Source organism: Muscardinus avellanarius (assembly GCF_963383645.1).
Source record: "Muscardinus avellanarius genome assembly, chromosome: 9".
In the NCBI taxonomy this organism is placed as follows: domain Eukaryota; kingdom Metazoa; phylum Chordata; class Mammalia; order Rodentia; family Gliridae; genus Muscardinus; species Muscardinus avellanarius.
Window position 1 is genome coordinate 5827758 of NC_137795.1, and position 27461 is coordinate 5855218.

General features: G+C 41.7%; 1 protein-coding gene across 1 annotated transcript; it reads right to left on the minus strand.

Annotated features, from left to right (window-relative positions):
• Positions 1-1998: 1998 nt before the first annotated feature.
• SPMIP4 (sperm microtubule inner protein 4) lies at positions 1999-26455 on the minus strand (the record flags this gene model as incomplete). The annotated part of the gene is made up of 9 exons (XM_080701760.1): positions 1999-2912; positions 6778-6869; positions 7161-7335; positions 9522-9610; positions 9798-9979; positions 13154-13183; positions 14998-15069; positions 19521-19697; positions 26322-26455. 9 exons carry the CDS (start codon positions 26453-26455, stop codon positions 2097-2099), a joined length of 1767 nt encoding a protein of 588 aa, XP_080557886.1. The 3' UTR covers positions 1999-2096.
• Between the last annotated feature and the right edge of the window lie 1006 nt (positions 26456-27461).

The following is a 27461-nucleotide window of genomic DNA, read 5'->3' on the forward strand; positions in this document are numbered from 1 at the left end:
GTTGACGAGGATGACTGCTAACCTCTGAGATGGTGCCACCCGTTATTGGGCAGAGTGAACGCCCATGGCTAGGATGCAGTTCTATCAAAGGCAACTCAAAAAAAAAAAAAAAAAGGCACAATTAAAACTCCCACGGCCTCGCTGGGTGCAGTGGCACATACCTGTAACCCAAAGGATTTCAGGAGATCAAGGCAGGAGGCTTACAAACTTGAGACCAGTCTTGGCAACTTAGTGAGAACCTGTCTCAAGATAAAGGATGGCTGAGGGTGTATCTCAGAGGTAAAGCGCCTTTGAGTTTGATACCTAGTATCAACAAAATCGAACCAAAACCAAAATAAAACAACCCTCTGAGTATGGATGAGTTGCATCGTCTAAAGATTTTTCTTTAGAATTCCAGTTCTTTAGAATCCCAGCATTTGGGAGGCTGAGACTGGAGGATCGCGGTTCGCGGACAGCCTCAGCTTCTTAGTGAGGCCCTCTGCAACTCAGTGAGACCCTGTTTCAAAATAAAGAATAAAAAATTGGGGCAGGGGGTGTAGCTCGGAGGTCAAATGCCCCGGGTTCCATCTCCAGACCCGCAAAAAAAAAAAAAAAAAAAAAAAAAAAAAAAGAATTCCAGTTCAATGACATACTTTGATAAAAATTGAATTAGATTAAGAAATGTATATACTATATCCCCCTTATCTTGAACATTTTCAATTATGGTACACATTACTTTGTTATTGTTTTTGCAGTGGTGGGGATGGAACCCAGGGCCCCTAAGGTCTTTAAGTGCTAGGCAAGGGCGCTACCTCTGGGCACCACAGCCTTAATTACTTATTAAAGGCTATGGGAATCCTGGGATTAATTTTGTGATTGACTTTGTTACCCTCAGCTTTTACCAGTATTATTTTATTTTATTATTATATTTTTTTGGTGGTACTGGGGTTCCTGGAAGCCCTTCTACCTCCGGACTACACTCCCAGACCTATTTTATACTTTTTCATTTTTTGGAAACCGTGTCTCTTAAGCCAGCAGGGCTGGCTTTGAACCAGCGCCATCCTCCTGTCTCTGCCTCCCAAGCGCGGGGATTACAAGCGTGCGCCACCACGCCCGGCTACCAGTATTATTTTATCATGTACGTTTTTGCCTCCCATGATAACTTGTCTGTAGAGAATAGAGTTTGGAAAAAATTGACATGATCATAAAATTAAAATAAATTTATACAAGATACTTAAATTCTTCATGAACTTTCTGTGATAAACTATGTTTAAGATATACCTCTTGGTGCATGAAGTGTGTTGACTTTGAGTATGGGAATTAGCTAAGCTCTGGATGAATACTTTTCAAAATTGGTGCTGTTGGACTCTAGAATAGTTTATATCAAAGCATCCTTTCTTGCCACGACTGTCAATCACCAGGAACTAATTAATGCCACTGCTAGATATTCACAGTAGAATAGTTTTATCTTTCTGTATTTTAAGAGTTCTGTTCTCTATCGGAAAGGAAGAAACATTTTTGCAGAGCATTCTGACCTTCATCTTTTCCTGTGACTTATTTTATCCGCACACACATAAATGAGCAAGGTCCACATATTTTATTAAAGTAATATAATTTGTAGTGCTGTCATTCCTCAGTTAACTGGGGATTTAAGTTTTGTCTTTTCTACCTAAGGTTATTTTGTGCAAACATTTGTGTAAAGGGACAGAATTCACACACTTATTTTGTTAAAGTGCCACAGATTGTATAGTCATCTGTCAATTCTTGAGCATTTGAATTTTTCAAATTTTCTATTTTTACAAAAGAATGATGTAAATGTTGTTCATATGTACTGCTTTCCATGATTCTGGAAAAATTTGAAGATGAGACAAAAGACTACATTTTTATGGTTCTAGTATTTTATTGATAAATTGTTAAAACTTTTCAAGAAGTCAGAATATCACCTTTTTTGGGTTCCTCTGACCAGATCCTAACTTAAGATTCCTGAAAACATAAACCTCATTACCAGGGTAATTATGGCTTAACCTAGAAACATAAGCCAGCAAAATGAAGGAAATTCTGTTATAATTTTTTCCTTTCTTGGAAGAGGCTACATTTTGAAGGGAAGAAGGCATGCCTTAATTATAGAAATAACGGGAATTATGGCCATAGAACTGGTGCCTCCTCCCTGACCTGACCGTGGCCCTGAGGTCTTTATGATCTTCTACAACTGACTTATGCAATCGTCTTTGTGCACCAGCTTTTGAAAAAGAGTTAAGATCCAGCAGGTTGCTCTGCGGCCTGGCCACTCCAGCTCGAGGAATCCAACCCAGAACAGGTCTTGTGTCTTCACAGTCCATGGTCAAGTCCAGATGTTCTTCTGGCTTACAGAAATGTTCGAAAGTGAAAGCTTCCATGTCTGGTGTACTTTGTAAAACAGGTGGCTGGCGAAGGCTGGCAAGGTTTTCGCACATAGCATATGGGTCATGTAAGGCAGATTCCAGGTAGTCGTAGGGGATGTAATGGTTTGACTTATAGTACGGTATGAGCTGGGGATGTTTTAATGACAGCTGTCTCCAGTACAAATCTTCTGTCATCTGAGTATCTGTGATTTTTGGAAATGGCTTTATGTCATACTTGCTGGTCAGATCTTTTGCTGAATAAGAAGACTGGAGCGTGCAGGTGGACAGCAAGCTTTGTTCTTTCTTAATCTTCTCTTCGATATCCTGGCTTGTACGGGTCGCTCCAGCCTGTGTGTTATCACTTAGTGCCATCATTTCTGTAGGACTGGCTACAAAGGTATGGAAATTGCACAGCACTCTCGGAGTGCAATCTGGACAGGAGCGTGGTCTCTGCTGGACAGCAGCCTCCAGAGGACGTCGGTTCTGAGCAAGCCGGGCAATTCGCCCTTCCAACGATCTGGGGGGGTTTAAGACAGGGTGGGATTTTTCTTGCTGTAGTGGTGGAAAATAAAGGAGAGAAAAAGTTGATTAATAAATATGGCATTATAATAAATTGCCACAAATAGAAAGTCAAGAACAGGTCAGGCCCATTTCCACGGAGTAAAAATGAGATGGGTGTAGCAGTGCACATTGTGAGGTCCTCTGATATTTATTTAAAAGCATTGAAATTTGGACCCAAATTTATAATACATGTTTCTCTTCCACTGGCGTTAGATTTGGCTATAGAGAAACCCTTCTCTGTGGGGACTCAGCTTTCTGCCTTTCATAAATAAAAAGGAATCGCTGGCATAGAACTTGTGATCACTGGCCCCAGAAGGCATCAGCAGTTGTGTGTTGCTATTTAAGTCATGGATTGCAGGCCATGCTGAACCAGAACCTTCAGGCCTGGCAGGAAGTGAAATTCCTAAGCTTGGCCTTCCAGGATTGGGATTCAGGCCTGCAGCAGGGCTCAGGAGTGTGAGCTCAGGACCTCCCACGTGCTGAGTATGTGCTCGACACTGAGCTACACCTTTGTGGTCAGGGACCTGCATGTTTAACCACCACCTCAGGGGCCGCTAAGACAGTGACATGCTGTGTGTCGGGACGTGCTGCGCTGCGGTGTAATGTCTGTGCTTGCTCGCTTGTTTATTGATTGATTGATTGATTGGTGTTGGGGCTTGACTCAGTGTCTTGTATCTGCTAAGCACACGCTTGACCACTAAGCTACACCTCAGTTCCTATCAGTGCTTATCTTTGAAGTAGGTTATAAATATTATGTCTGTGCTTCTTTTGAGATTGTTTTTTTGTGTGTGGTACTGGGGTTCCTGGAAGCCCTTCTACCTCCAGGCTACACCCCCAGACCTATTTTATATCTTTTATTTGGAAACAGAGTCTCTGAAGCCAGCTCAGCTGACTTCGAACCTGTGTGATCCTCCTGTCTCTGCCTCCCAAGTGTGGGGATTACAAGCGTGTGCCACCACGCCCGGCTTTTGAGATGTTTTATAAATATTATGACCTCAGTCATGTCTAGAAACTACAAAAGTAGGGCACATATTCAAAGTGCTATTAATACAGGTAAGTCTAGGGGCCCTAAGAGGGAAGAGTTTACTGGGAAGAGAATAAGGGAACTTTCTGGGATGATGATAGTAATCTATCTTGTGAAAGAGGTTTGAGTTACAGAGGTGTAGGCAATTGTCAGTGAAGTACATTTTAGATTTGTGCAATTTCAACTTGTTATTTCACCTTAAAAGAAAAATAACTGCAAACAAATATTGGGCTCTGGTTAGTTGATATTCCTGCCAAATGTTGAAGAGTAAAGTATACAAATGTTGACAATTTTTTCTAAGATACATAAAAAAGTATATTGATGGGTTAAAGAGAAAGATGGATAAATTACATCAAAGAACCAGTAAAGTATTGATTGGAAAGTCTATGTGGTAGGTATATGTATGTTTACTGTAAAATTATTAAATTTTCTGTAGGCTGGAATTTTTTTTATAGTAATATCTTGAAGGAAAAGAATGTAAGTATGATGATTATGGAATTTACAGGAGAGACAATGGAAATGAGATAATAATAACTAGCTTGGACTTAAAAAGAATGAGTTTAAGATCATCTTCTTTGGGCATGGTGGCACACGCCTGTAACTCCAGTACTCGGGAGGCTGAGACAAGAGGATCGCAGGTTGGAGGACAGTCTCAGCAAGCACTGAGATGCTATATTAACCCAGTGGGACCCTGTGTCAAAAGAAAAATGAAAAAATAGGGCTGGGGATCCAGCTCAGAGACAGAATGCCTCTGGGTTCAAGTCCCAGTAACAGACACACACATACAAAGATCATCTTTTTGAAACCGAATCTTTTCATAGTTGGGGGAATTTCCATGCTGAGTCACTAACAACTTGTTATAATCTTAGTCAAGTTTGAGTAAACAGACCATGACCAGGAAGAAAAGGGAAGAGAGGAGAAGAAACCACAACACAGCGCTGGCTCTCTGACACGCTCTGTCAGTCTGCCATTAAGAGGGAGGACGAGCCGGGTGGGCAGCCCTGTAATCCTAGCCTGGGGGGCTGAGCAAGGAGAATCGCAGGTCCAAGAACAGCCTCAGCAAGTAGGTAGACTCTCCTCGACCTGGCAAGACCCTGTTTCAAAATAAAAATACAATAAGGCTGGTGGTATAGCTCAGAGATAGAATGTCCCTGTGTTCGATCCCAGTACCACACACACAGAAAACAAGGCAAGCTGGGTCTTACCACATCAGACTCTAACAGTATCTCTTGTAGTACAAAGAGCAGGTTTTAGTATCCTTCTTTTATTTTATTGAAAAAAAAGTCCATGTCTATTTTTGTTACCACTAAAACATGCTTTCCTAGAGTCAGTTGCTTATGGTTTAGTCATGAGCCAGCAAGATTCACCGAAACTTTTTTTGTGTGTGTGGTACTGGGGGTGAAACCCAGGGGCTTTTCTACCTCTGGGCTATACTCCCAGACCCATTTTATACTTTATTTGGAAGCAGGGTCTCACTAAGTTGTTGAGAGCTTCACTAAGTAGCTGAGGCTGGCTCTGAACCTGTGAGATCCTCCTGTCTCAGCCTCCCAAGTGCGGAGATTACAAGCGTGCGCCACCACGCCCGGCTTGAAACTTTCTTTTAAACTTCTGTTTTAGGTATATTTTACTTGTTAATAAGTATTTAAGTATTGGTTTACTTGCACATGTTGTGCTTAATATACTTGATAAGCATCTACTGTATGTAGTTCTCTATAAAAATTATAGAGATGATCACTCGGGGCTAGACCCTGGAGGGTCATGTTTACAGCTGGCAGTGGCCGGACACCCTGGCGGCATCAGAGTGTATGAACCCATTCCTGGGGTGATGATTTTCATATAACCATAGGAAATGCTGATACAAATGTAAAATGATTGTGCTCAGCTTAGTCTGAAAAGTTCACGTTGAAATACTCTTACAGTTGTCTTGCCAGTTTACCATTTTGAAAATATTAATTTGTTTTCAAAATTTGTAGTTGTAGAGAATAAAATTTAGGTCTCATAACAAGGAATATATAAGCATAATATTAGATCATTGTATTTCTGTGTGTGTGTGTGTGTGTGTGTGTGTGTGTGTGTGTGTGTGTGGTGCTGGGGATTGAACCCAGGAGCATTCTACCTCTGAACTACACTCCCAGCCCTTTTTAATTTTTGTTTTGAAACAGGGTCTTCCTAGGTTACTGAGAGGCTCACTAGGTTGCTGAGGCTAGTCTTAAAACTGTGATCCTCTTGTCTCAGACTCCAGAGTATTGGGGTTCAGGCTTGTGCCACCATGCCCGGCGACCGCATTTCATTTATGTAATTTAGTGAACATATTATACCCATTGATACGAGAGGGCTTGACCATTTGTAGCATGACATTTCTATAATGAATTAAGTCTTTATTGGTGTACACAGAAAATGTATTGGCTTTTGATTGTAATTCAGCCAACTCTCAATTATTATGAATATTGGGAAGAGGTCTTTATCTCTTTAAAAAGAAATGGCAATGTATAAGATATACTACTTACTAAGAATCTCATTAAGTTAATAGTTAAACTATTCGTTTGTGAGAAGAATAATTTACAATTTCTTTGTAAATTATTTTAGCAATAGCACAGTAGAGAAGCTGTTAAAAAATAACACTGGGAAGAAGAAAATAAACTTTGTTCTTCCAAATAATTGGAAAATGAGTTCCAATCAGTTCAGAATCAACTTCTAAAACGAGTTAGGTTTTCCCTTTGCTAGGGTGGCTTCCATTACTCTAGACACAAATTTAAAAAACGGGCAAAGCAAGAGGAGCCCCAAACCTAGATACTCTACTTATATAACTGAGAGTTGACTGCAATTACTTACAGGCTGTGGATCAAATCCTATCTGTCCAGTTAATTCTGCTACCTCCTTTTCATGATAATCATCCAGTTCAAGGGGGTTCATGGGCCCCAGACCTTAATGGAAATAGTGTCTTATTATTTGAGCATAGTAAATGAAGAATGGCAATTAAATTCCACTCTGAAAGAAATCTTACCCATTCCCTTGTAATATAATTAGAAGCAATAAAATGAAAGCCAACCCTCCATCCCATCTACCCATGAAGGGAAACTTATCATCCCCGCTGAATTGGTATTAGTACTTAGACTGGGTACAGGGAGAAGTATTCGAAGACGAAAGCTTGTGGGGCATCTGTTGACTATTCTGATTCTGCTCTCATGTTGACTTGTATCAGTGTGGATTCATACCTGTAAAATCATTTGTGTATGAAGTGATCCAGTGGGACTTCTCAAGATTTCTTCGTATGTTGGCTTCTTTTATGGAGTTCAGAGCATCCCATGAATTCAAAGATGTGTTGGGAGCAAAGGTTTTAGGAGGTTTGGGGTAGAATATTGGCTTATTTTTCTCGACACATTTAGGAAACTGGAATATGAACATGAAGATTATTGCTATTAATTTCATGTGGAGTAAGGGCTGATTCACTATGTCAGTGGGAAAGGGGGTAAGGAAATTGTAGGCTGAAGCCAGATACTTTTTTCCTTCATTAATTATCACGCTGGGCATGGTGGTTCTAACTGTAACCATGTTTAGAATTAAACACAAATATTATTATTATTATTATTATTATTATTATTATTATTATTATTATTATTTTGGTGGTACTGGGGTTCCTGGAAGCCCTCCTACCTCCGGGATACACTCCCAGACCTATTTTTTATATTTTTATTTGGAAACAGGGTCTCTTAAGCCAACACAGCTGGCTTCAAACCTGCGTGATCCTCCTGTCTCCGCCTCCCAAGCGCAGGGATTACAAGCGGGCGCCACCACGCCCGACAAACAAATCTTTATCAAAGAAATGGTAAGGTCTTTTTCTAAAAGTCTCTGATAACTTATATTAGAGAAATGTCCCTGGATACTCTGTGAAATTTTATTAGAGACGCAAAAGGTTCTGAGGTGCTCTTTTGCCTGAGTTTAGCCAAAATTGTGCATACCTTTGACTTTTCCTTCCTTGCCTAAATGAAACCATATATCCAGGTGTGGCGGCACATGCTTATAATGCCAGCACTTGGGAGGGTGAGACAGGAGAATCGCAGGTTCGAGGACAGCCTCAGCTACTTAGTGAGACCCTCTGCAACTTAGTGAGACCCTGTTTCAAAATAAAGAATAAAAAATAAGGCTGGGGGTGTAGCTCAGAGGAGAATGTCCCTGGGTTCAAACCCCAGCAACACACACACACACACACACACACACACACACACACACACACACAATGAAACCATATGATGTCTTTCATGATTTTCTGATGAATATGAAGTCACTCAAATTAAAATATACTTTTCATTTTTCAGACATTTGTACTTACCTTCTATATCAGATACTCTGGTCCCTGGACATGGTCTCTTAAACCAAGAAATACCCACTGCGGGATTGCCACCAACTACTCTTACACTCTCATCTCAGAATAACATAATTTTTATGCAGTTTTATATTTTTACGCATGTAAACATGACTGACTGAATTTTATTGCAGTCTCTTTGGTTACTTAGAAATTCAGCCTTTCTCAGATTGATGATACTCAGTCAATACTTATTGAGCACCTATATGTGTACAGTAGTGGCAGAAAACGAAGATGAGGCAGAAACAAGTTCTGCCCTCCAGGAGCATAATGGCGGGTAGACGAGAAAAGGTGTGAGCACAGATGACTGCAAGCAACTATCTACTATAAAAGGTAGGACAAACTACTTGGGTTAGTCAGAGCAGAGAGGACCTGACTTCAGCTGGGTGGGGGGCCGGCAGGGAGCGGGGAGGGGAGACCAGCAGCTCTGCGGTGTCATGTGCAGGAGCAGGGTCTCAATGGCAACGCCAAGACTGATGTGGAGTCTTTTGGGGAGGGTCTGGGAATGGAACCCAGGGCCTTCTACCTCCAAGCTACACCCCTGCCCTATTTTTAGTCTTTATTTTGAAACAGGGTCTCACTGAGTTGCAAAGGGCCTCACTGAGTAGCTGAGGCTGGCAGCAACCTACAATCCTCCTGTCTCCGTTTCCCAAATGCTGGGATGACAAGTGTCTGCCACCACGCCCGGCTAGTAATTGATATACCTGAGTGCTGTGATCATGGTATAGTCGCAGACTCTCTGAGCCTCAGTTTCCTTATACTAATCTTATGAGATTATAATGTTGAAGTGACATATCTAAAGTATTGGGTATAGCAATTTCTCAGTAAATGGTGGCTCTTGTTTTATTTTAGACTTAATAGAAATGTATTATTAGTGATTGGAGAAACAATAGCTTATAAATCTTTCCAAAAATCTCCTACTTACTCTATGCATATTTGGAATAACTTGGTATATTATGAATCGTAAGACTGGGATTAGGGGAACATGGAGTGTATGAAACACGGTCCTTTCCCACCATCTTTCCAGGGGAACTTTTTCGCCTTATAACTATGAAAATGTTCTATAACTAACAGATGTATATGAAATCGGCTAACAAAACTGAGTGTGAATAATAACCAAATCTCAACATTTCACCTCAGTAGAAATAAAACAATCTATCTTTGATTTTTACAAATGCACTCTCTCCTAAACATACATTTAGAAGACACTTACGTCGCAATACACACCCTGGCCTGGCCAACTCAGCGCTTTCTTCCTGGAATCCATGGGGAAATCGAGCAGTTCATGTCTGTAAGGATGACCTGCAAATGTAGAGAAAACACCATTATCCTGACTGATTGAGACTCTGTGGGATTTGTGGATCAATAAATAGAAACAATACAGATTAGAGATGAATTTTGGTATACATTCTAGCTATATGTTTATAGTTTTACTATTTTATTAATTCCAATAATACGAATCAATAATTTTGACTTCAAGCTATATTACCTCTTGTCTTCGAAACTGTTGTATCATAGGCCTTGGTTGGCACCGTGGGAGGAAATGGCTGTTGGGTGCAGGCCTTGATTCCACTGTAGAGCTCCCTAGGTGACGTGAAGGTCGGGAACATGGCGCCACGGGAGATGTGTGTATGGTAGGGGTGTTCAACCGGGTATGGTGAGCAGACTTCTCTATATTAAGAACAAATAACACAACAGCACGGAAGAGAACAAGCGTGGTGAAACAGTCATCGAGTATTTATTAGGACCCTTCATTGTGGCAGATACTGATCTCATCCCTGGGATAGGACAGTGACCCAGAGAGAGCTCATTTTATGCTCTTTGGAGTTGGCACTCTGCAGGACGTCTTCCCTAACACGTGATCTTTTTCAGTTTTGCTAGATAAATCAAAACATTTTAAGATAACTCATGCCTTATTCTTTATCAGTGAATAACTCTGTAAACCAGTATTTTGTAGGTTTTAGACTACAGAAAAAATTTCTTCTCGGGTTTTTTCTTTTTTTTTTTCTGTACTGGAGACTGAACATAGGGGCATTGTACCTCCAGCTATACCCCCAGTCCTGTTTTTTAAAAATTATTTATTTCTTTATTTTTATTTAATTCTTTAATTTGCTGAGTTTCAAAGGACCTAAGTAGCTGAGGCTGTCCACAAACTGCGATCCTCCTATCTCAGCCTCCCAAATGCTGAGATTACAAGAGTGTGCCACCACACCTGGCTTCCGGCCCTATTTTTTTATTCTTTATTTTGAAAAAAAGAGTCTTACGAAATTGTAAAGGGCCTCACTAAGTAGCTGAGGCTGGCTGTAAACCTGTGATCCTCCTGTCTCAGCCTCCCAAGTACTGGGATTACAAGCGTGCGCCACCACGCCCAGCTTAGGTATTTAATTTTATGGAACTGCTTGGGCCTTTAGCTCAGTAATACAACCATCTTGGACTGACCTTTCAACCCAGGTGTCTCTTTCTTTAAGCAACTGATCAACAAAATATATCGCCTGTTCATGTACACAGACTATTTTGAAATTAAAAAGCAAAAATAGCTAGACCACTGAAGGAAAAAAAAAAGGTTAAAAGTCTATAGAGATGTAATTTTCCTATAATTTGGAGAGTTAGCAGAGGTTAAGGGAAACACACACACACACACACACACACACACACACACAAGGGCTCTCTGAATCAGAAGAAAATGAACATTAGGAAGTTCACAGAATAATGTATTTAATGCAAAATTAAGTAGAAAAAAAACCAAGGCTAGTGTTATGGGTTGATTTCTGTGTGTGTGTGTGTGTGTGTGTGTGTGTGTGTGGTACTGAGGATTGAACCAGGGTCATTCTAACTCTGAGCTATACTCTCAGCTCTATTTTATTTTTATTTTGAAGCAGGATCTTGCTAGGTTAATGAGTCTCAGTGCTTGTTGAGACTGTCCTCGAACTTGTTACTCTCCCATCTCAGCCTCCCAAGTACCGGGATTACAAGCGTGTGCCACCACTCTCCCAAACACTTATGTTTAATCCTACCCAAAGCCTCATATCATGGCCTACTTTGGAAATATGGTTATGGCATACATAATTAGCTTAATTAAGAGGAAGTCATACTGAAGTAGAGTGGCCTCTAATCCCACATAACAGGTGTCACTATAAAACAGGGAACATGGAGCGCGTCCGGGCCTACAGGAGAAGGGCTGTGAAGATGAAGGCCAAGGAATGCCCAAGATGACCGGCCAACCCCTGAGCCGGAGCAAGGCCGGGCCAGACCACAGCCCCAGGCCGGGCCCGCCCACCTGCACCTTCACCTGGACTTCTGGCCGCACACTCCGAAATGTGTCAGGCCACAAGCAGAAGGTGAACCCAGCAAATACAGGGCAGCAAAAATGGCTTTATGAGAGTGTAAACAGTCCCAAATAAATAGTTCTTATTGTGTAGTTATAATAGTTTTTTTTACAAGAAGGTCCCTAAAATCTAAGTCTTGATTTTAATAGCCCTTTCAGTAGTTTTTGCTTTAAATATAAAACACAATGATAAAATATTAGCTTAATATTTTAGTTAAGATGGTAGGAGGCGTGAGAAGCCCAAAGAACACCTAGTACTCAGATCTGATTTAACAGTTTCCAACAAAAGGAAGCAAGGCTCCTTGTAATTATTGGCTAATTCATGGGGTCAGGTGAAAATGTATACGATGACCCAAAAGTATCTTGCAGTGCCAGAAAGTGAGGGAATGGGTGTGATGGCACACGTTTGTAATCCCAGTGCTTGGGAGGCTGAGACACGAGGATCGCAGGTTCAAGGCCAACCTCAGCTGGGGAGTAACTATACAGTGGGAAATACTGTACAGACTGGAAAACACTCCCTTGGCTAGGCAATCGAGAGCAGCCTCTGAGGGCAAAACAGGTGAGGTGTGATACCGTGAGAACCGCACTTCACCTCTGCGCTCTCCTCCCCAAGCACTCTCCAGTCCAGTCGTGAGAAAAACACTAGTCAATACTTGACCTATAAACCTCAAAATAGTCAAGGCCATCAACTGAGGAAAGTCTGCGAGACTGTCACAGCCAAGAGGCGCCTAAGGAGACAGGAAGACTAAATGTAATACGGGACCTTGGGACCCAAAAGGACAGTAGGAACAACGGGAAAACTGAGTAAGGTCTGGGCTTTAGTTAATATTAATGTATTGATATCCATTCATTTATGGTGCCAAATGAGCCAATAGCTGGACTTTTTTTTTTTTTTTAGGTGGTACTGGGGTTCCTGGAAACCCTCTACCTCTGGGCTACACTCCCAGACCTATTTTTATATTTTTATTTGGAAACAGGGTCTCTTAAGCCAGCGAGGCTGGCTTCAAACCTGCGCGATCCTCCTGTCTCTGCCTCCCAAGCGCTGGGATTACAAGCGTGCGCCACCACGCCCAGCTTGGACTTTTTTTTAATGAAGGTATTACTAAGACAATTACAGTCTTTGAATAAGATTTTTAGATTATAATATTATATCAGTGTTAATGTTCAAAATGTGTAATGGTATTGTGCTTTTAAAGACTGTCCTGATTAATGAAATATGTTAATATTAGGGAAAACTGTGTGTGTGGTATATGGGAAATCTCTGTACTACCCAATAATTCTATAAACCTAAAACTATATAAGAATAAAAAGGTTATTTAAAAATGGTTATCAGGGATATTTCTGAGGAGAAATCAAAATAACATCACCTTGGACTTGTGCCAGTCTCTCTTTCCCATTGTTAAAAAATAACTTTCAAGAAAAGCCTCACGTGTGCCCCCTGCCCCCGCACCTAAGTCATATGGAATGCTAGTATATTTTTTTATTATAATAGGGGAGGAACATATAAGTTGTATACTTACCCTACTGTTGAATTAGGTGGTTTGGGCAACCTAGAATAAAAACAGGAAACAGGACCTAATTTAAATCAATGGCTTTAAAGGCCTGTATTCTTAGTAGAAACTTGCTTAAGAATAAAGATATATCCCACTTTTAAGCTACACTGTCACTAAGATACTATTTTTATTCGCTTTCTGGGGACTGTGTATACTGACAGGGCAGAGAAATGGGACGTCCTGCCATCTCCGCGGTCTGTGGCTCCACTTTCCCATTCCCTGAATTCCCACTCGTCCTGGTCGCCCGCGCTTCCGCACTTCCCATTGGTGGTGAGGTTCAGGCTGATCTCACGACGGCAAATGGCTCCCAGTCACAGACAGGGGACAGAACAAACTGACCAATCCCTGGACGCATGCCTCCTCCGAACCAGTTTATTCTGAGGCTGTTTTTACTAGTTACTGGGAACCCTGGTTGCCGAGAACTAACACTGTCACCCTAGAAAAAGTCCACTGGAAAAGGAGAGTTATCCACTTACATTTGATTTCTGCAAAGAGTTTCAGGCTATGTAAATAAGACTCAAAGACTTCAGACATAAAAAATGAACAGAATGCCATCAACTTGATAATAAAAGTGAGCAAAACTGCATATACTGCTTGATTTTTCAGATGTCTCTCTATGCTAGAGGATATTCACTCCAAAGTGGTATGAAAGCCATATCATTTTATTATTCTATTACACGTTCTGAACACACAGTTCACATGAGCCATAACTGCTGATATCTTTATTTGTGTTCGAGTTAGTGGGTGTGGAACTAAAAACCTCATTTTCTGACTTCCAGCTATATTGCCGAGTTTGAGAGACAGGGTGGGGTGAGCAATGGGTATTTAAACCTGAGGGATCTAGACTGTACTAGATTTACCACAGTATATAAATTTAAATTGGCATCTAAAATTGTTCTCACATGACAAATTTTGTAATGATATTTATACATAACTACATAACTAAAATTTGTTTGATAATTTGAAAAGATAAAATGAAACTAACAAATTCCTGGAGCCACTCCTCCCTTGACCCAAACCACTTCATTAATCTTATTGCCACATCTTTGCAAAGTTCACTGAACCCCAAAAGATAGACCAGGCAAACCCAATGTTATCGTTTGGGCGCCCTCTACTGGCTAAATTCTATATTGCATTATCTTTTTGATCTGTAAACAGTTAAATAACAAATCGTAATAAAGGTAAAGAAATTATATTTTCAGTGATACTTCAGTGCTGTCAATGCTTTAGTTTTATTTGAAAATAAAATAAAAATATACGACTTTGTAATATATGTGACAAATCTTTTCAAAGATAAAATAAAACTTTAATACAATAGAAAATGATACCTTCATGCAAAGAGTAAATTAACAAATATCCTTGTCCAAAAAAGAAGCTAAGGAAGCAATTTTTAAAGGAGTCATTTGTAGATAATAACAAACTTCTCTTCTCATACAATTCTAATAACAATGTTGTTGAAGGCCACTGTGACATTTTATTTGAATCTTTTACAAAACATAACAGGTTCTTATAAGATTGAGTAAGTAGGTCAAAGCTAGGGAAATGAGTTAAGATAGTCTGCATCTTTGAATATTAATATTCATTACTTCTTATTTTATTGACTTGTTTAAATGCTACAAACAATTGGTTTTTGTTTATTGGCTTTTTTAAAGATTTAGTCTTGATTTCCAGTATTAATGATCTCTCTTTAAATAAAAAGGAAGAATTATTTCTACAAAAGTCCTCATATGGGAGTTTTTTTTCTCATATGACTCATTTATACTTAAAATAATATTTGATCTCATAAGCAGATGGAGGAACCCCAGACTTACAAAGAGTCATTCCCATAGATGCCGCTTTTTCTGTTTTGTGTCAAGTAATAGAATTGTTCTATAGGAAGCTTTCTGTGAAGAGAGAAAAGATGAAACTGAACAGGTTTTAAAATTAACACAGAATAATAAAAGACAAATAGACAAAAATACAAACAGACAGATAAGATAATCACTGAATATATAGAAATCCAGTATATGAAAACACAGCATTTTAAATTAGTTTAAAAATATTTATTTTTCAGTCAATAGTACAGGGAATGTTTACTACTCATTTGGAAAATGATAATCTCCACACTATACCAAAAGATAATTTTACATGGGTTAAAAATCTAAAAAATTCCCGGGCGTGGTGGCGCACGCTTGTAATCCCCGCGCTTGGGAGGCAGAGACAGGAGGATCGTGCAGGTTCAAAGCCAGCTGGTTTAAGAGATCCTGTTCCCACATAAAAAAAAGTATAAAATAGGTCTGGGAGTGTAACCCGGAGGTGGAAGGGCTTCCAGGAACCCCAGTACCACACAAATAAAATAAAATAAAATAAATCTAAAAAATATTAAAAGAAAATGTACAGAAATATGTTTTTTATTTGGTGGCACATGGCAGGGGAGTTTTTAAACAACATTTTTCTTTTCAAAGTGAAAAGCCAGAAGGAAATTTAATAAAACAAAGGACACCATAAAACACTCACAATAAAAATTGGTATAAATAGAGATAACACATAAGGGATTGCTACCCGGAACATAAAGAACCAAGGAGAACCTACATGTAAAGTAAAACCAGTAACAGTGGGCAGAGAAGACTAGAAAAGGAAATGGAAGCAGCCATGTGTAAGCCATAAACATAAGAAAAAGTATTCAACCTGACTAGTACCCAAAAGTACACTCTCAGAGCCACTATACTCTATTAACTAGAGGGATGAAAACTGTACAACTTGCAAACATAATATCAATGTCTGAGAGTATAAGAAAGTGGATATCTCAGACACTAACAAGAATATAAATCATTTGGGCTACATCTACTAAGTTACAAATATTCTAGCTGGGCATAGTGGTGCATGCCTGTAATTCCAGTACTTGGGAGGTTCATGGCCAGCCTCAGAAACTTAGTGAGATCTCGTTTCAAAATAAATAAATAATAAATAAATAAATAAATAAATAAATAAATGAGGCTGGGGTGTAGCTTGGGGGTAGAACGTCATGGGTTCAACCTCCAGGACCAAAAATAAAAGGAAAAAGATTCTTAGACTGTGACCCAGAACTTCTACTTAGGATTTGCCCTAGAAAAACATGTGTGCGTGAGCCTCAGAAGCCCTGTACAAGGAGTTCATTATAGTACAGATAATATAAATAAATAAACAAGATTGAGTGGCTAAACTAATCAGGATGCATTAGTATTGTGACATATTCTGAGAAGTCTAAAGTAGTAAAGGAGCTCTGTGTTTATGAACATGGACCATCCCTAAACTGTAGAGAACCCAGGTTGCTTAATGCATCCACTGATTCCACAGAGAGAAGAGGCTGTGTGTACAGCGGGCAAATGAACAACAGACCATTCCCTTGTATCGGTCAGCGGCTGGCTGCTGATAAATTTTGTATTTGTTTAATTTTTAGACATTAGGAGAGATTTTGCTTCACATAGTCATACTGACTTTTAAGTATTATTATTACTAAAGAATAGTAGGAAAATCAGTGTTTCCAGGAAATGCAAAGTATCTAGCTCACAGAGCACTCTAGGTCTGTTTAAGAGCATTTTACCACTTGACAGGAGCTTAGAGAAAGAATCTCCTGTTTTTTCAGAAAATTTAACAATTTGCTATTTCACCAAACACATAATAAAGAAGTGTTATGGAGTGAAAACAAATGTCAAAATTGTCATGATTTTGTGACTTCATTCTTTCGGTGGGCGGGTGCTGAATCAGGCAATGGCTGACCTCAACTAGAATTTCTGAAACTTGCACCTCACGGGTGAGCAAATACTGCTAAAGTTCCTTTGAAAGAGTTTTAGTGAAATCTATTTATGCCAGGAAGAGTGAGAGAGTTCGATATATTTATGCCCGTGATGGTCCATGTGGCATGACATGGCCTTTGACTGAAGCGTGCACATAGATGTACAGACGACTAAGTTTCCTTCAGTAGCCACGCTCTTTTTATTTTTCAACCTCAGAGGACATGCCCTGGGCCGTCTTACCTAGGCCTTCTCCCTAAGGACGGGGTACTTGAATTTCCAGAAGCACTGGACTGAAGGGTTGGTGAGGCACAGGACCTGCTTCCCGGTAGGAATGGGGTGCATGGGTGAACACCCCCACTGAACACCCCGCCCCCAGGGGAGATGGCAGGTCGTGGTTCAGAGCAACCTTTCTTATGAACTGGATGAGGCTTGACCCATCAGAGAGTGGGAAATATTGTTATTTTATGTACAAGGTTCTTTTTAGGGAGAAAGAAAAAAACTGTAATAGAAGCAATTCCTTGTTAGGAAGTAAGGTAAGTCCTATTCTGTCATTGTTTGTGAAATAATTTGTAATATATCAGAAGACAGGAACAAATATGCTAAAATGATAACTTTTGACATAAAAAGGTCACAAAGAGAATAAAATACATTAGCCTGTAGTTCTGAGTCGGGGTGGCTGGCATTCTACGTGGAACACATTGTTTCTTTGCCCAGTGTCTTAGGGGTAAATTCAATGAAAACACCCTGAACTTCTCGTTTCAAGCTGGATTTTCCTTAAGAAACTAGTCTTTGGCTTTCTTTTTACACCACCATTCCATGCAAAGACTTCTACTTCTTTTTGAACACTGCATTTTTGACATACATTTTGGAGGACAATTGCTATGAACTCCATAAAGAGCTCTGCCTTCTAGTCTCTAGTCCTAGAACAATGCTTTCTGTAATTACTGAGTTGATGTATGAATAAATGGATAGGGAAATAAAATGAACAGGCGAAAAGAACTTGGGTTTTGGAGTCAAACAAACCTGGACTCAACTCACTACTCTACAGCTTTGTAACCATCTGATCCAAGGGAAAGTACTGAGTATCTTGGTTCTCTGCTTATTTGTTGTAGTCCCAGGATGACAATATCCCTTTTACAAAGATATAAATCTATGTTGTATGGAAAAGTTTCCATGATAGTAGAAACTGTTGAGTAAGTGATTGAACTCAGGTCCTCACGACCTATAATGTGTGTTGATGTCTGGATCCTTCCAGTTGGCTTATGTCAGGCCTTTTCATTTGTCAACATTTTACTGCTTTATGGAAGTTTTGACAAAACTACAGGCCATGCATGTCCCTATTTTTGTTCTATTTTGCTTTTGTTTTTATGACTCTAGAGATTGAACTCAGGTGCATTCTACCTCTGAGCTTTTATTTTTTGTTTATGAAACAGTCTCACTAGGTTTCTGGAGTCTTGTTGCTTGCTGAGGATGTCCTCAAACCTGCTATCTTCCTGTCTCAGCCGCCCAAGTATTGGGATTGCAGGCGTGCACCACCAAGACCAGTTCACGTGTCCCTATTTTAATGTTTCTCTCTAGCTGTGGTTTATCTTTCTTATTTTATTTCTGTTGCCTCCTTTAGAACAACAGCAACAAAAAATAGTTAACTGGATTGTTAGTAAGCCAGGTAATCAGGACTGACAGATAAAGCAGAGGAAGTAGGCTTTGTGCATGGCTTGATGGGTTCTGTTCTAAACTTTACAATTAAAATTAAATCATCTTTAAGCCGGGCATGGTGGCACACACTTGTAATCCCAGCGCTTGGGAAGCTGAGACAGGAGGATCACACAGGTTCGAAGCCAGCCTCAGCTACTTAGTGAGGCTCTCAGCAACTTAGTGAGACCCTGTTTCCAAATAAAGTATTAAAATAGGTCTGGGAGTATAGCCTGGAGGTAGAAAAGTCCCTGGGTTCTACCCCTAGTACCACACACACACACACACACACACACACACACACACACACACACACACATATTAAATAATCATTAGTAAGTATTCAATATGACATTTAATTTGCTGCTCAAATATTTTTATTTTCTCTTCAATTTTAACTTGTGTTTTTTGCTGAAAGTAACCTTAAGATTTAGAAGTTGTTATTAAAATATCCTAATACCTTAAAAACAGTGTCAGTAGATTCTACTGACTATAATAAAAACTGGTGAAAAAATTTCAAATCAAGTGTCAAAATCCAACATAAAATGTACAAATTAGGCCAGCTCCTTGCTCAGATAAAAACATTTTAAATTTGATATCCCTTCCTCTCTTTCTCAGAATCTCATTTAGTTTTAAGATGTGAGAAGTGAGAGAATTAACCAGAATTCCTGATTATGATACTTTACCATCTCTGAGGCCAACCCTCAAATGAATAAATGAAAGGCTTTTTATTATTTCACAATTAAAAATCATAGAATTAGTTTTTCTGGCTGTGTCATTTCACACATAGTAAAAGAATTAAGCGTGGAGACAGATTTAGGTTAAGAGTAGAAATAAAGAAAATGGGTGCTAGCAACCTCTGTGTGGATGGCAGAACGTCCCTTTACCTTGGCCAGGTCTCTCCACCGAATCCATAATGCTGATGACCTTTCCCCATGGCTCGAGGGGGTTCACATTTGGGCCTGTGTTCCTCTGGGAGCGAAACTGGAATAATCCCACCATATTCCCTTTCGGCGCCCCAGGGGAGTCTGCATCGTTGGAATGACTCCCTTAATTCCTCATACCTGTGGGAACAGAAGAGACTTGCAAATTGTTTCGCAAGGGCTGCAATCCCTCCTGTCACTTCAAAAGTCTTTTTAAAGCACCTTTCCGGAACACGGGATTCAGTGTCGGATAGATTATAAGAGACTGGCTATCTAGGCATTGTGGGACCGCTGAAGGAATGAGGTTGAATTCCTGAATGCTTACAGATTATCTCCTTCAGCAGTTGTAGTGCGTTTTAAAAAACAGCTTTATTGAGACAGAATTCACATGCTCTAGAATTCATTGATTTAAATTGTATAACTGAAGTAGTACTTTTTCCTGTCTATATATTCTCTCACTTGATAGCATCCTTTAAACACAAGTGTTTACTTCTGATGAAGCTCAATTTGTTTTTTCTTTCGTTGCTTGGCTTTGGGTGTCATTAATAAAAACGCATTGCCAAATTCAAGATCATGAGCTTAACCCTGCTTTCTAAGAATTTTATAGTTTTTGTTCTTATATTTAGGTCTTTGATTCATGACAAGTTAATTTTTACATACGATGTGAGATAACAGGACAGGTTTCTCTTTAGCATGCAAGTAACCACTTGCCCCAGCACCTTTTGTTTTAAAGATGTCCTCGTTGAATTGACTTAGCTACAGATTATTTTGGTTTTTAAAAAAATAGAGAGTATTGTAGCCGGGCGTGGTGGCGCATGCTTGTAATCCCCGTGCTTGGGAGGTGAAGACAGTAGGATCGCACAGGTTCAAAGCCAGTCTCAGCTACTTAGTGAGGCTCTCAGCAACTTAGTGAGACCCTGTTTCCAAATAAAATATAAAACAGGTCTGGGAGTATAGCCCGGAGGTAGAAAGCCTCTGGGTTCCACCCCCCAGTACCACACACACACACACACACACACACACACACACACACACAAAGAGACCCTGTTTCCAAACAAGAAGTATAAAATAAGTCTGGGAGTGTAGCCCCAAGGTAGAAGGGCTTCCAGGAACCCCAATAAAACAAAAATAGAGTATTGTAAAAGAATAGTACCAATAGCGTAAAGGAGCTACCTGTCCCCAACAGCTCAGTGACGTTTGTCAGGCTTACAGATGTTTTGCGTGGATAAGCTCTCTGGAATAAATTAAGGGATTTATTTGGGGGAAGTTAAGGTATTGAGTGTTACGTTTGGGAAGCACATAGCGGAATCAGGAACCCAAAGTCAGAAGCAACCAGGAGACTTCAAAGTGCCACCCATCCTCTTCCTCATCCCGGGAGTCTGGGTAGAGTCTGAGGAATTCCATCTGCAAGGCTTGGGTTCATGAAGATTTGAGCAGAACCTACTCGGATCTTAAGGAGCTGTGAACAAAGGGCTGACGTTGGACTGTTATAGAGATGCTGGCAAGTTCAGGAACTTGGGGCACAGGAGAGAGGAGCTATGGTGAGAGGTGAAATATAAGAGGAAAGCAGGTCCTGTGTGGCCTCACCCGAACCAGACTGTGAGAGCAGCAGAGAGACGGGAAGGGGCTCAGAGAGAGGGACGGCCCGCGCGGCGGGGTGACTTCTTTGTACCAGTAGCGTGCTTGGGTTAATGCCATCTCTCTAGAATAACTGCTGAATGGAATGGAGACGAGCGCTCAGGACAGTATTACCTCGTGAAGTCTCTAGGTCAGGGGTTTGCAAACGATGGCCCATGGGCCAAGTCCAAACCACCATCTGTTTTGTTTTGTAAATAATTATTTTGTTGGAGTGTAGCCACAGCCATGCGTTTATGTGTCGTCTATAGTCCTTGGCTGCTTTTGCCCTGTAATGACAGAGTGGCATCGTTGTGATAGTCTGCAAAGCCTAAATATTTTTGTAGCTCTTTATGGAGAAAGTCCACCAACTCCTGCAGTAGCTACTCAAGGAGAATCAGGGTGACAGTTGAATTGGGTGCTGGAGAAGGGATGCTGGCATTCAGCCCTCCGACCCTGCAGGGCCCCGTCAGCTCCTATGATCAACAGGCATGGTTTGGGGACGTGGCAAGCGAAAAATACTTAAACCCATGTGATTAATGACAATCTAAGCTTTAAGATTGAAGTTGGTAAGAGATATATTTAAATCATAAACGAGTCCATTTTTCCAACATCTGACCCCCGTATATTACACTGTCCCCGAAAGATAAGCCAGTAGGAAATGTTCATCAAACATGTGGCCTGGCACCCACCTAGAGCTGGGAAGTTGCAGGAAGCCATTTACAGTAAAGGCAATGCATAAGTAAGTCGTGCTTCTCTTGTGTGTTAGGGTCTCGTGTCTCCCACCCTTACCCCTTAGCTATGGTACTCATAGTGCTGTGTAGAACCTGTTAAAGTAAAAATTGAGGTTTCCAGAGAAAATAATTTTAAAGCTTATACAAAACACATCTCCATAACAAAAAAACAATCAAATTACAGGTGCTGCAATTAAATGTATATTTGTTTAGGGGAAAGAGAGATTCCTTATGGATGAACCAATATTTCATTTGAGTATTAAATCGCAAATCCAGAGGGTTAAATCTAACCAGCAATTATTGGAACACATGATTAAAGAAAAGCTCAGAACAAATACAACAGTCATCTTTTTTTAGTTGTGAAAGCTTTCTGATAGACCAGACATTCTCAAAATAAGCTGAAAGTTTTCTGAAAAATGCAGATTGACCTCAGACCGACTAAGCCAGAATATACAGACCTGCAGAGGCAGGATACATCTAGGTCAGGCCTAGGGGTCAGCATTCTGAGAAAGGTCCTCAGGGATTTTGACCTTCCCTGTCTACAAACCCACTGGGGTAACCCTGCAATGGAATGGCGTTGCCTATTATGAAAAGAAGACGGAGGAGGCTGGTGTGAGAAAATCATTTTGCATAACTGTTAAAAGTGACAAGTCAGCCGGGCGTGGTGGCGCACGCTTGTAATCCCCATGCTTGGGAGGCAGAGACGGGAGGATTGCACAGGTTTGAAGCCAGCTGCACTGGCGTAAGAGACCCTGTTTCCAAATAAAAAGTATAAAATAGGTCTGGGTGCATAGCCCGGAGGTAGAAGGGTTTCCAGGAACCCCAGTACCACCCCCCCAAAAAAAAGGGTTTCCAGGAACCCCAGTACCACCACCAAAAAGAAAAAAAAAAAGTGACAAGTTAGTTCACAGCGCATCATCTTTTAGAAGGATGCCTCTTTACTTGTATCTATACTTAGAAAACAGCTTCTGAGAGCTGTAGTATGCTGGGGCTTGTGTTGGTTATTTTTTTATTGGCACGCTGTGACTGTGAGCTTACAATGGCACGTTTGTCTACGCACACACCATTTGGTCTGTCCCCTCCTGCGCTCCCCTGATGCCCTCCCCTCTCCACTGCTCCTCTCCTGATTTTCACAAGGTCCCTTTGCTTCCCTGTTTGCTCTCCAGCTCCCATATATGAGAAAACATGTGGCCCTTGACGTTCTGAGTCTAGCTGATATTGTTTAGCATGACGTTCTCTGGTTCCATCCATTTTCCTGCAAATGACATGACTTTGTTCTGCTTTATGGACGAGTAAAACTCATTTTGTGACATACCACATGTGGACCATTCCTCTGTTGATGGACACCAAGGTCGGTTCCCTTACTTGGGTACTGTGATTTGTGCTGCCTATAAGCATAGATGCACTCCTATCACTATTGTAGTTGACTTTAATCCTTTTAGAAAGATACTGAGGAGTGGTGAGTGGCCCCATTCCTATTTTTTGAGGACCCTCCATATTGATCTCCGTGGTGGCTGTACTAATTTACAATTCTGCCTCCTCACCGGCATTATTGTTGGTATTACTGATGACTGCCATTCTAACCAAAGTTAGATGGAGTCTCATTGTGGTTGTGATTTGCATTTCCTTGATTGCTAAAAATGTTGAACATATTTTCATATATCTGTTGGCCACTTTTGTGTTTCTTCTTTTGAGGAGGGTCTATGGAGTTCAATGGCCCACTTACTCACTGCAAAACCTGTGCTTTGAGTTGGGAGACACAGATTCAGAACTTGGTTTAAAGAAGTAAGCTTCAGCAATGGTAGGGAGATCCTGGGGAGGACCAGGCATGGAGGCACATGCCTATCATCCCAGTACTTGGGAGGCGGTGCAGGAGGATCACAGGTTGGAAACCGGTCCCGGCAATTTAGTGAGAACCTTACTGACGTAGTGATACCTGCTTCAAAATAAGTAATAAACCAGGGCTGGGGGTGTCACTTGGAAATAGAATTCCCCTGAGTTCAATTCCTAGCACCTCAAAAAACACAAACATGTGGATGACACATATTAAGACATTAACACAGTGATTATTATTTCTAGACAGATATGGAGCTTTTCTTGTGCTTTAATTCCATGGTTTTTCTGTTAGAAAAATGGAGAGTCCTTTCTCTGGATTTCTATGACTTTTAAATTACTTATAGAGAACATGTTCATTTATTTCATTTTATATTTTTTTGCGGTACTGGGGATGGAACCCAGGGGGCATTCTACCTCTAAGCTACACCCTCAGTCCTATTTTTTATTCTTTATTTTGAAACAGGGTCTCACTGAGTTGCAAAGGGCATTACTAAGTAGCTGAGGCTGTCTGCGAACCTCGATCCTCCTGTCTCAGCCTCCCAAGCACTGGCATTACTGATGTGCTCCACATCCCGGGCTTACTAAGGAATATGATCATTTTATAATTAAGGAAAAAAATCTTTCTTTTTCTTTCTTCGTGTAAAGAGCATGTCTATTGCTAGGTTTGAATACAGAATGTCTCTCAGGAAAGCTCAAGTACCGGCCATGTACAAATGTCCAGAAGGGAAACAACTGGATCAGGGCTCTAACCTCATCAGTGGATGAATAACTTGGATGGACTTACAGGGGGTGACTTAGGCAGGTGGGGTGTGGCTGGAGGAGGTAATTCACGGGGCTGTGGCCTTGGGGAATCAATCTCCCTCTCCCTCCTCTGCTTTCTGGCTGCCATCCTCTGACACATGCTATACTGCCAAATGTCTGTCTGCCTTAGAGTAGGCTGACTATGGACTATACCTATGACACAACAAGGCCACAAAGGCTGGCTGTGGACCGTGCCTCTGACAACACGGGGCCAGTAGGCTGGCTATGGACTGTACCTGACACCACAGGGCCAAGTGGGCTGGCCATAGACTGTACCTCTGACATCACAGGACAGAGGTAATAGAGAGAAACTCCAGTGTAGCAATGGCGGGGGTCTAGGGAAATCGGGGCCGGGAGGGGGGCAAGAAGAATTAATGAAGGAAACACTTCTATGGATATTATGTACCTAGGTGAAGATACTAATGCCAATCTCAATATCCAGTATGGCGGAGGGGGTTTGGGGAGGGAGCCAGGGAAGAGCTCACCAAGTACCGTGTGTGTGCAGGCCATCATCACTATGAACTGCTTTATCATGTGAGATTATAAGGCACCAATAAAAGTATTTAAAAAAATAATTAGGCCGGGCGTGGTGGCGCACGCTTGTAATCCCCGCGCTTGGGAGGCAGAGACAGGAGGATCGCGCAGGTTCGAAGCCAGCTGCGCGCGCTGGCTTAGGAGACCCTGTTTCCAAATAAAAATGTAAAAATAGGTCTGGGAGTGTAGCCCGGAGGTAGAAGGGCTTCCAGGAACCCCAGTACCACCAAAAAAATAAATAAATAAATAAATAAAATAATTAGTATATTCAAATCATTTGGTACAATGCTGACACACAGTAATCACTCAATATGTTAGCTACAACTTTACATACACTGAGGAATTCATGTGATACAGGAAATTTAGTAAAGCAAAAATTTACAGGGCAACTATGAGCAGCAGATTCTTGAAGCATTTTTGAACAGATGGTGTTGGGGATGATAGCAAACCAGCATGGTATTGTTCGTAAAATAAAAAACAAACCTTTGATTAAAACAGGTTCATTTCCAAATGAAGGAAGTGACCGTTTTAGAGTTCTAGAGTGGAGGAACGTGACATAACTTCTGTATAGTACACAGCAACTCCTTGTCCAGTTCCTACAGATGTGCACATTGTGAGGTTTAGCTGATGATCACGTTCTGCCTTCCCTATGATAACAGAAGAGCTCCAGAATAAGAAAAAATTTTCTTACTTAAGAATAACACTAATAGCCGGGCGTGGTGGCGCACGCTTGTAATCCCCGCGCTTGGGAGGTGGCGGCAGGAGGATCGCGCAGGTTCGAAGCCAGCCGTGCTGGCTTAGGAAACCCTGTTTCCAAATAAAATAATATACATATATAAAAATAGGTCTGGGAGTGTAGCCTGGAGGTAGAAGGGTTTCCAAGAACCCCAGAACCACTAAAAACAAACAAAAAAACAACAAAAACCCAAACAAACAAGCAAACAACCCCCCCCAAACAAACAAAAAACCCCAATAATATATGAAAACCTTTTTTCTTTTTTTGGTACTGGGGATTGAACCCAGGGGCAGTCTACCTTTGAGTCACATCCCCAGTCATTCCTATTTTTCATTTTAAAAGAGGGTCTGTATTAGTTACTAGGTGCTTGCTAAGTTGCCAAGGCTAGCCTTGAACCTGTGATCCTCCTGACCTAACATCCCAAGCACTGGGATTACAGGTGCGTGTCACTATGCTTAGCTCATATTAAATAAAACCTCTTGAACTCGACTTCTCTGGTTTTTGTTTTACCGGTCCTCCGAGGCAGTGGGGCGAATCTCTGTCTGCAGTGGCGTGTGCAGTTCATTAGAGTAAAATGTGTTTGACAGTAAGTCAGCTCCTTCAAGCTCCCTGCAACAGTAGGGCCTGCCGTGAATAACCTCCATGCTTCTTGGCTACACAGGCACCACCTGGACAGGACAGAGAGCGCAGATTTTAGTGTGGGAAGCTGTCAGCCTCCCGCTGACGGCTCCTCAGGCCAGGCAGGAATCGTTGGTGCCTTGGTACCGCTGAACTGCTAAACCCAGCACGGCAGTCACTTCATCACTGTTCACAGAAGTCTGTGAACCCGCCAGTGACAAATCAGTAACAGGCAACAACTTAAGTTCAGTGAAAATGTCAACTGAAACAAATCCACACACTTAAGATGTCTCGAAGAAGAGTTTGCATACTGCAGGGGCGGCCTGTAGATTAGCGTGTAGATTAAAAATTATAGTCATCGACTGAAATTCAGTCCGTGCCTCAAATCTAATCTTAATTAGTTGGAGGATACTCGACTGATTTCTACTCCAGTGGTCTTCCTAAAATATCAAGGAGCCCCTCTAACAGAATCGAGAGCCATCTTTCTAAAGGCTTTGCGAATTCTGGACCAGGGTCTCTGCAGAGAGGTGAAGATCCAGCGGCGCAGCGGGTGCAGACCCCCAAATGGGGCTCGGAGTCCAGGCTGCGGGGGTGAGAATCCCAGACCCCCGCCCTGGGGGACGACCCCCAGGAGGCGACCCTCCCACCGCAGGCCCCGGGGCCGGCGCGGGCCGAGCTCCACACACCTGGGACGGCGACCTGGGAGCTCCACGGGGCTGCGCCTCGCCTCGCCTCCCCCGGGCTGGCGGGTCTCCTCGGGGCATGGGCTTCGCGGTGGTCCGCACCTGCGGCCCCCGGGAGCTTGCTGGCAGGTGCGGGCGAGGGGGAGGAGGGCGGCCGGCAGGCCGGGGCGGGGCCGAGGGCGCCTGTGACGGCGCGGGTGACCGCGGCGCTGGGTGATGCATCCCGGGGGCGGGGCCGTGGCGGGCGAGGGCGGCGGCGGCTCCTAGGCGCGGGCGCGGAGGAAGCCGGCCCTGGGGCCCAGGAGCCGGAAGCAGGACGGAAGTGAAAGAGGACGAGGAGCCCGGAGGA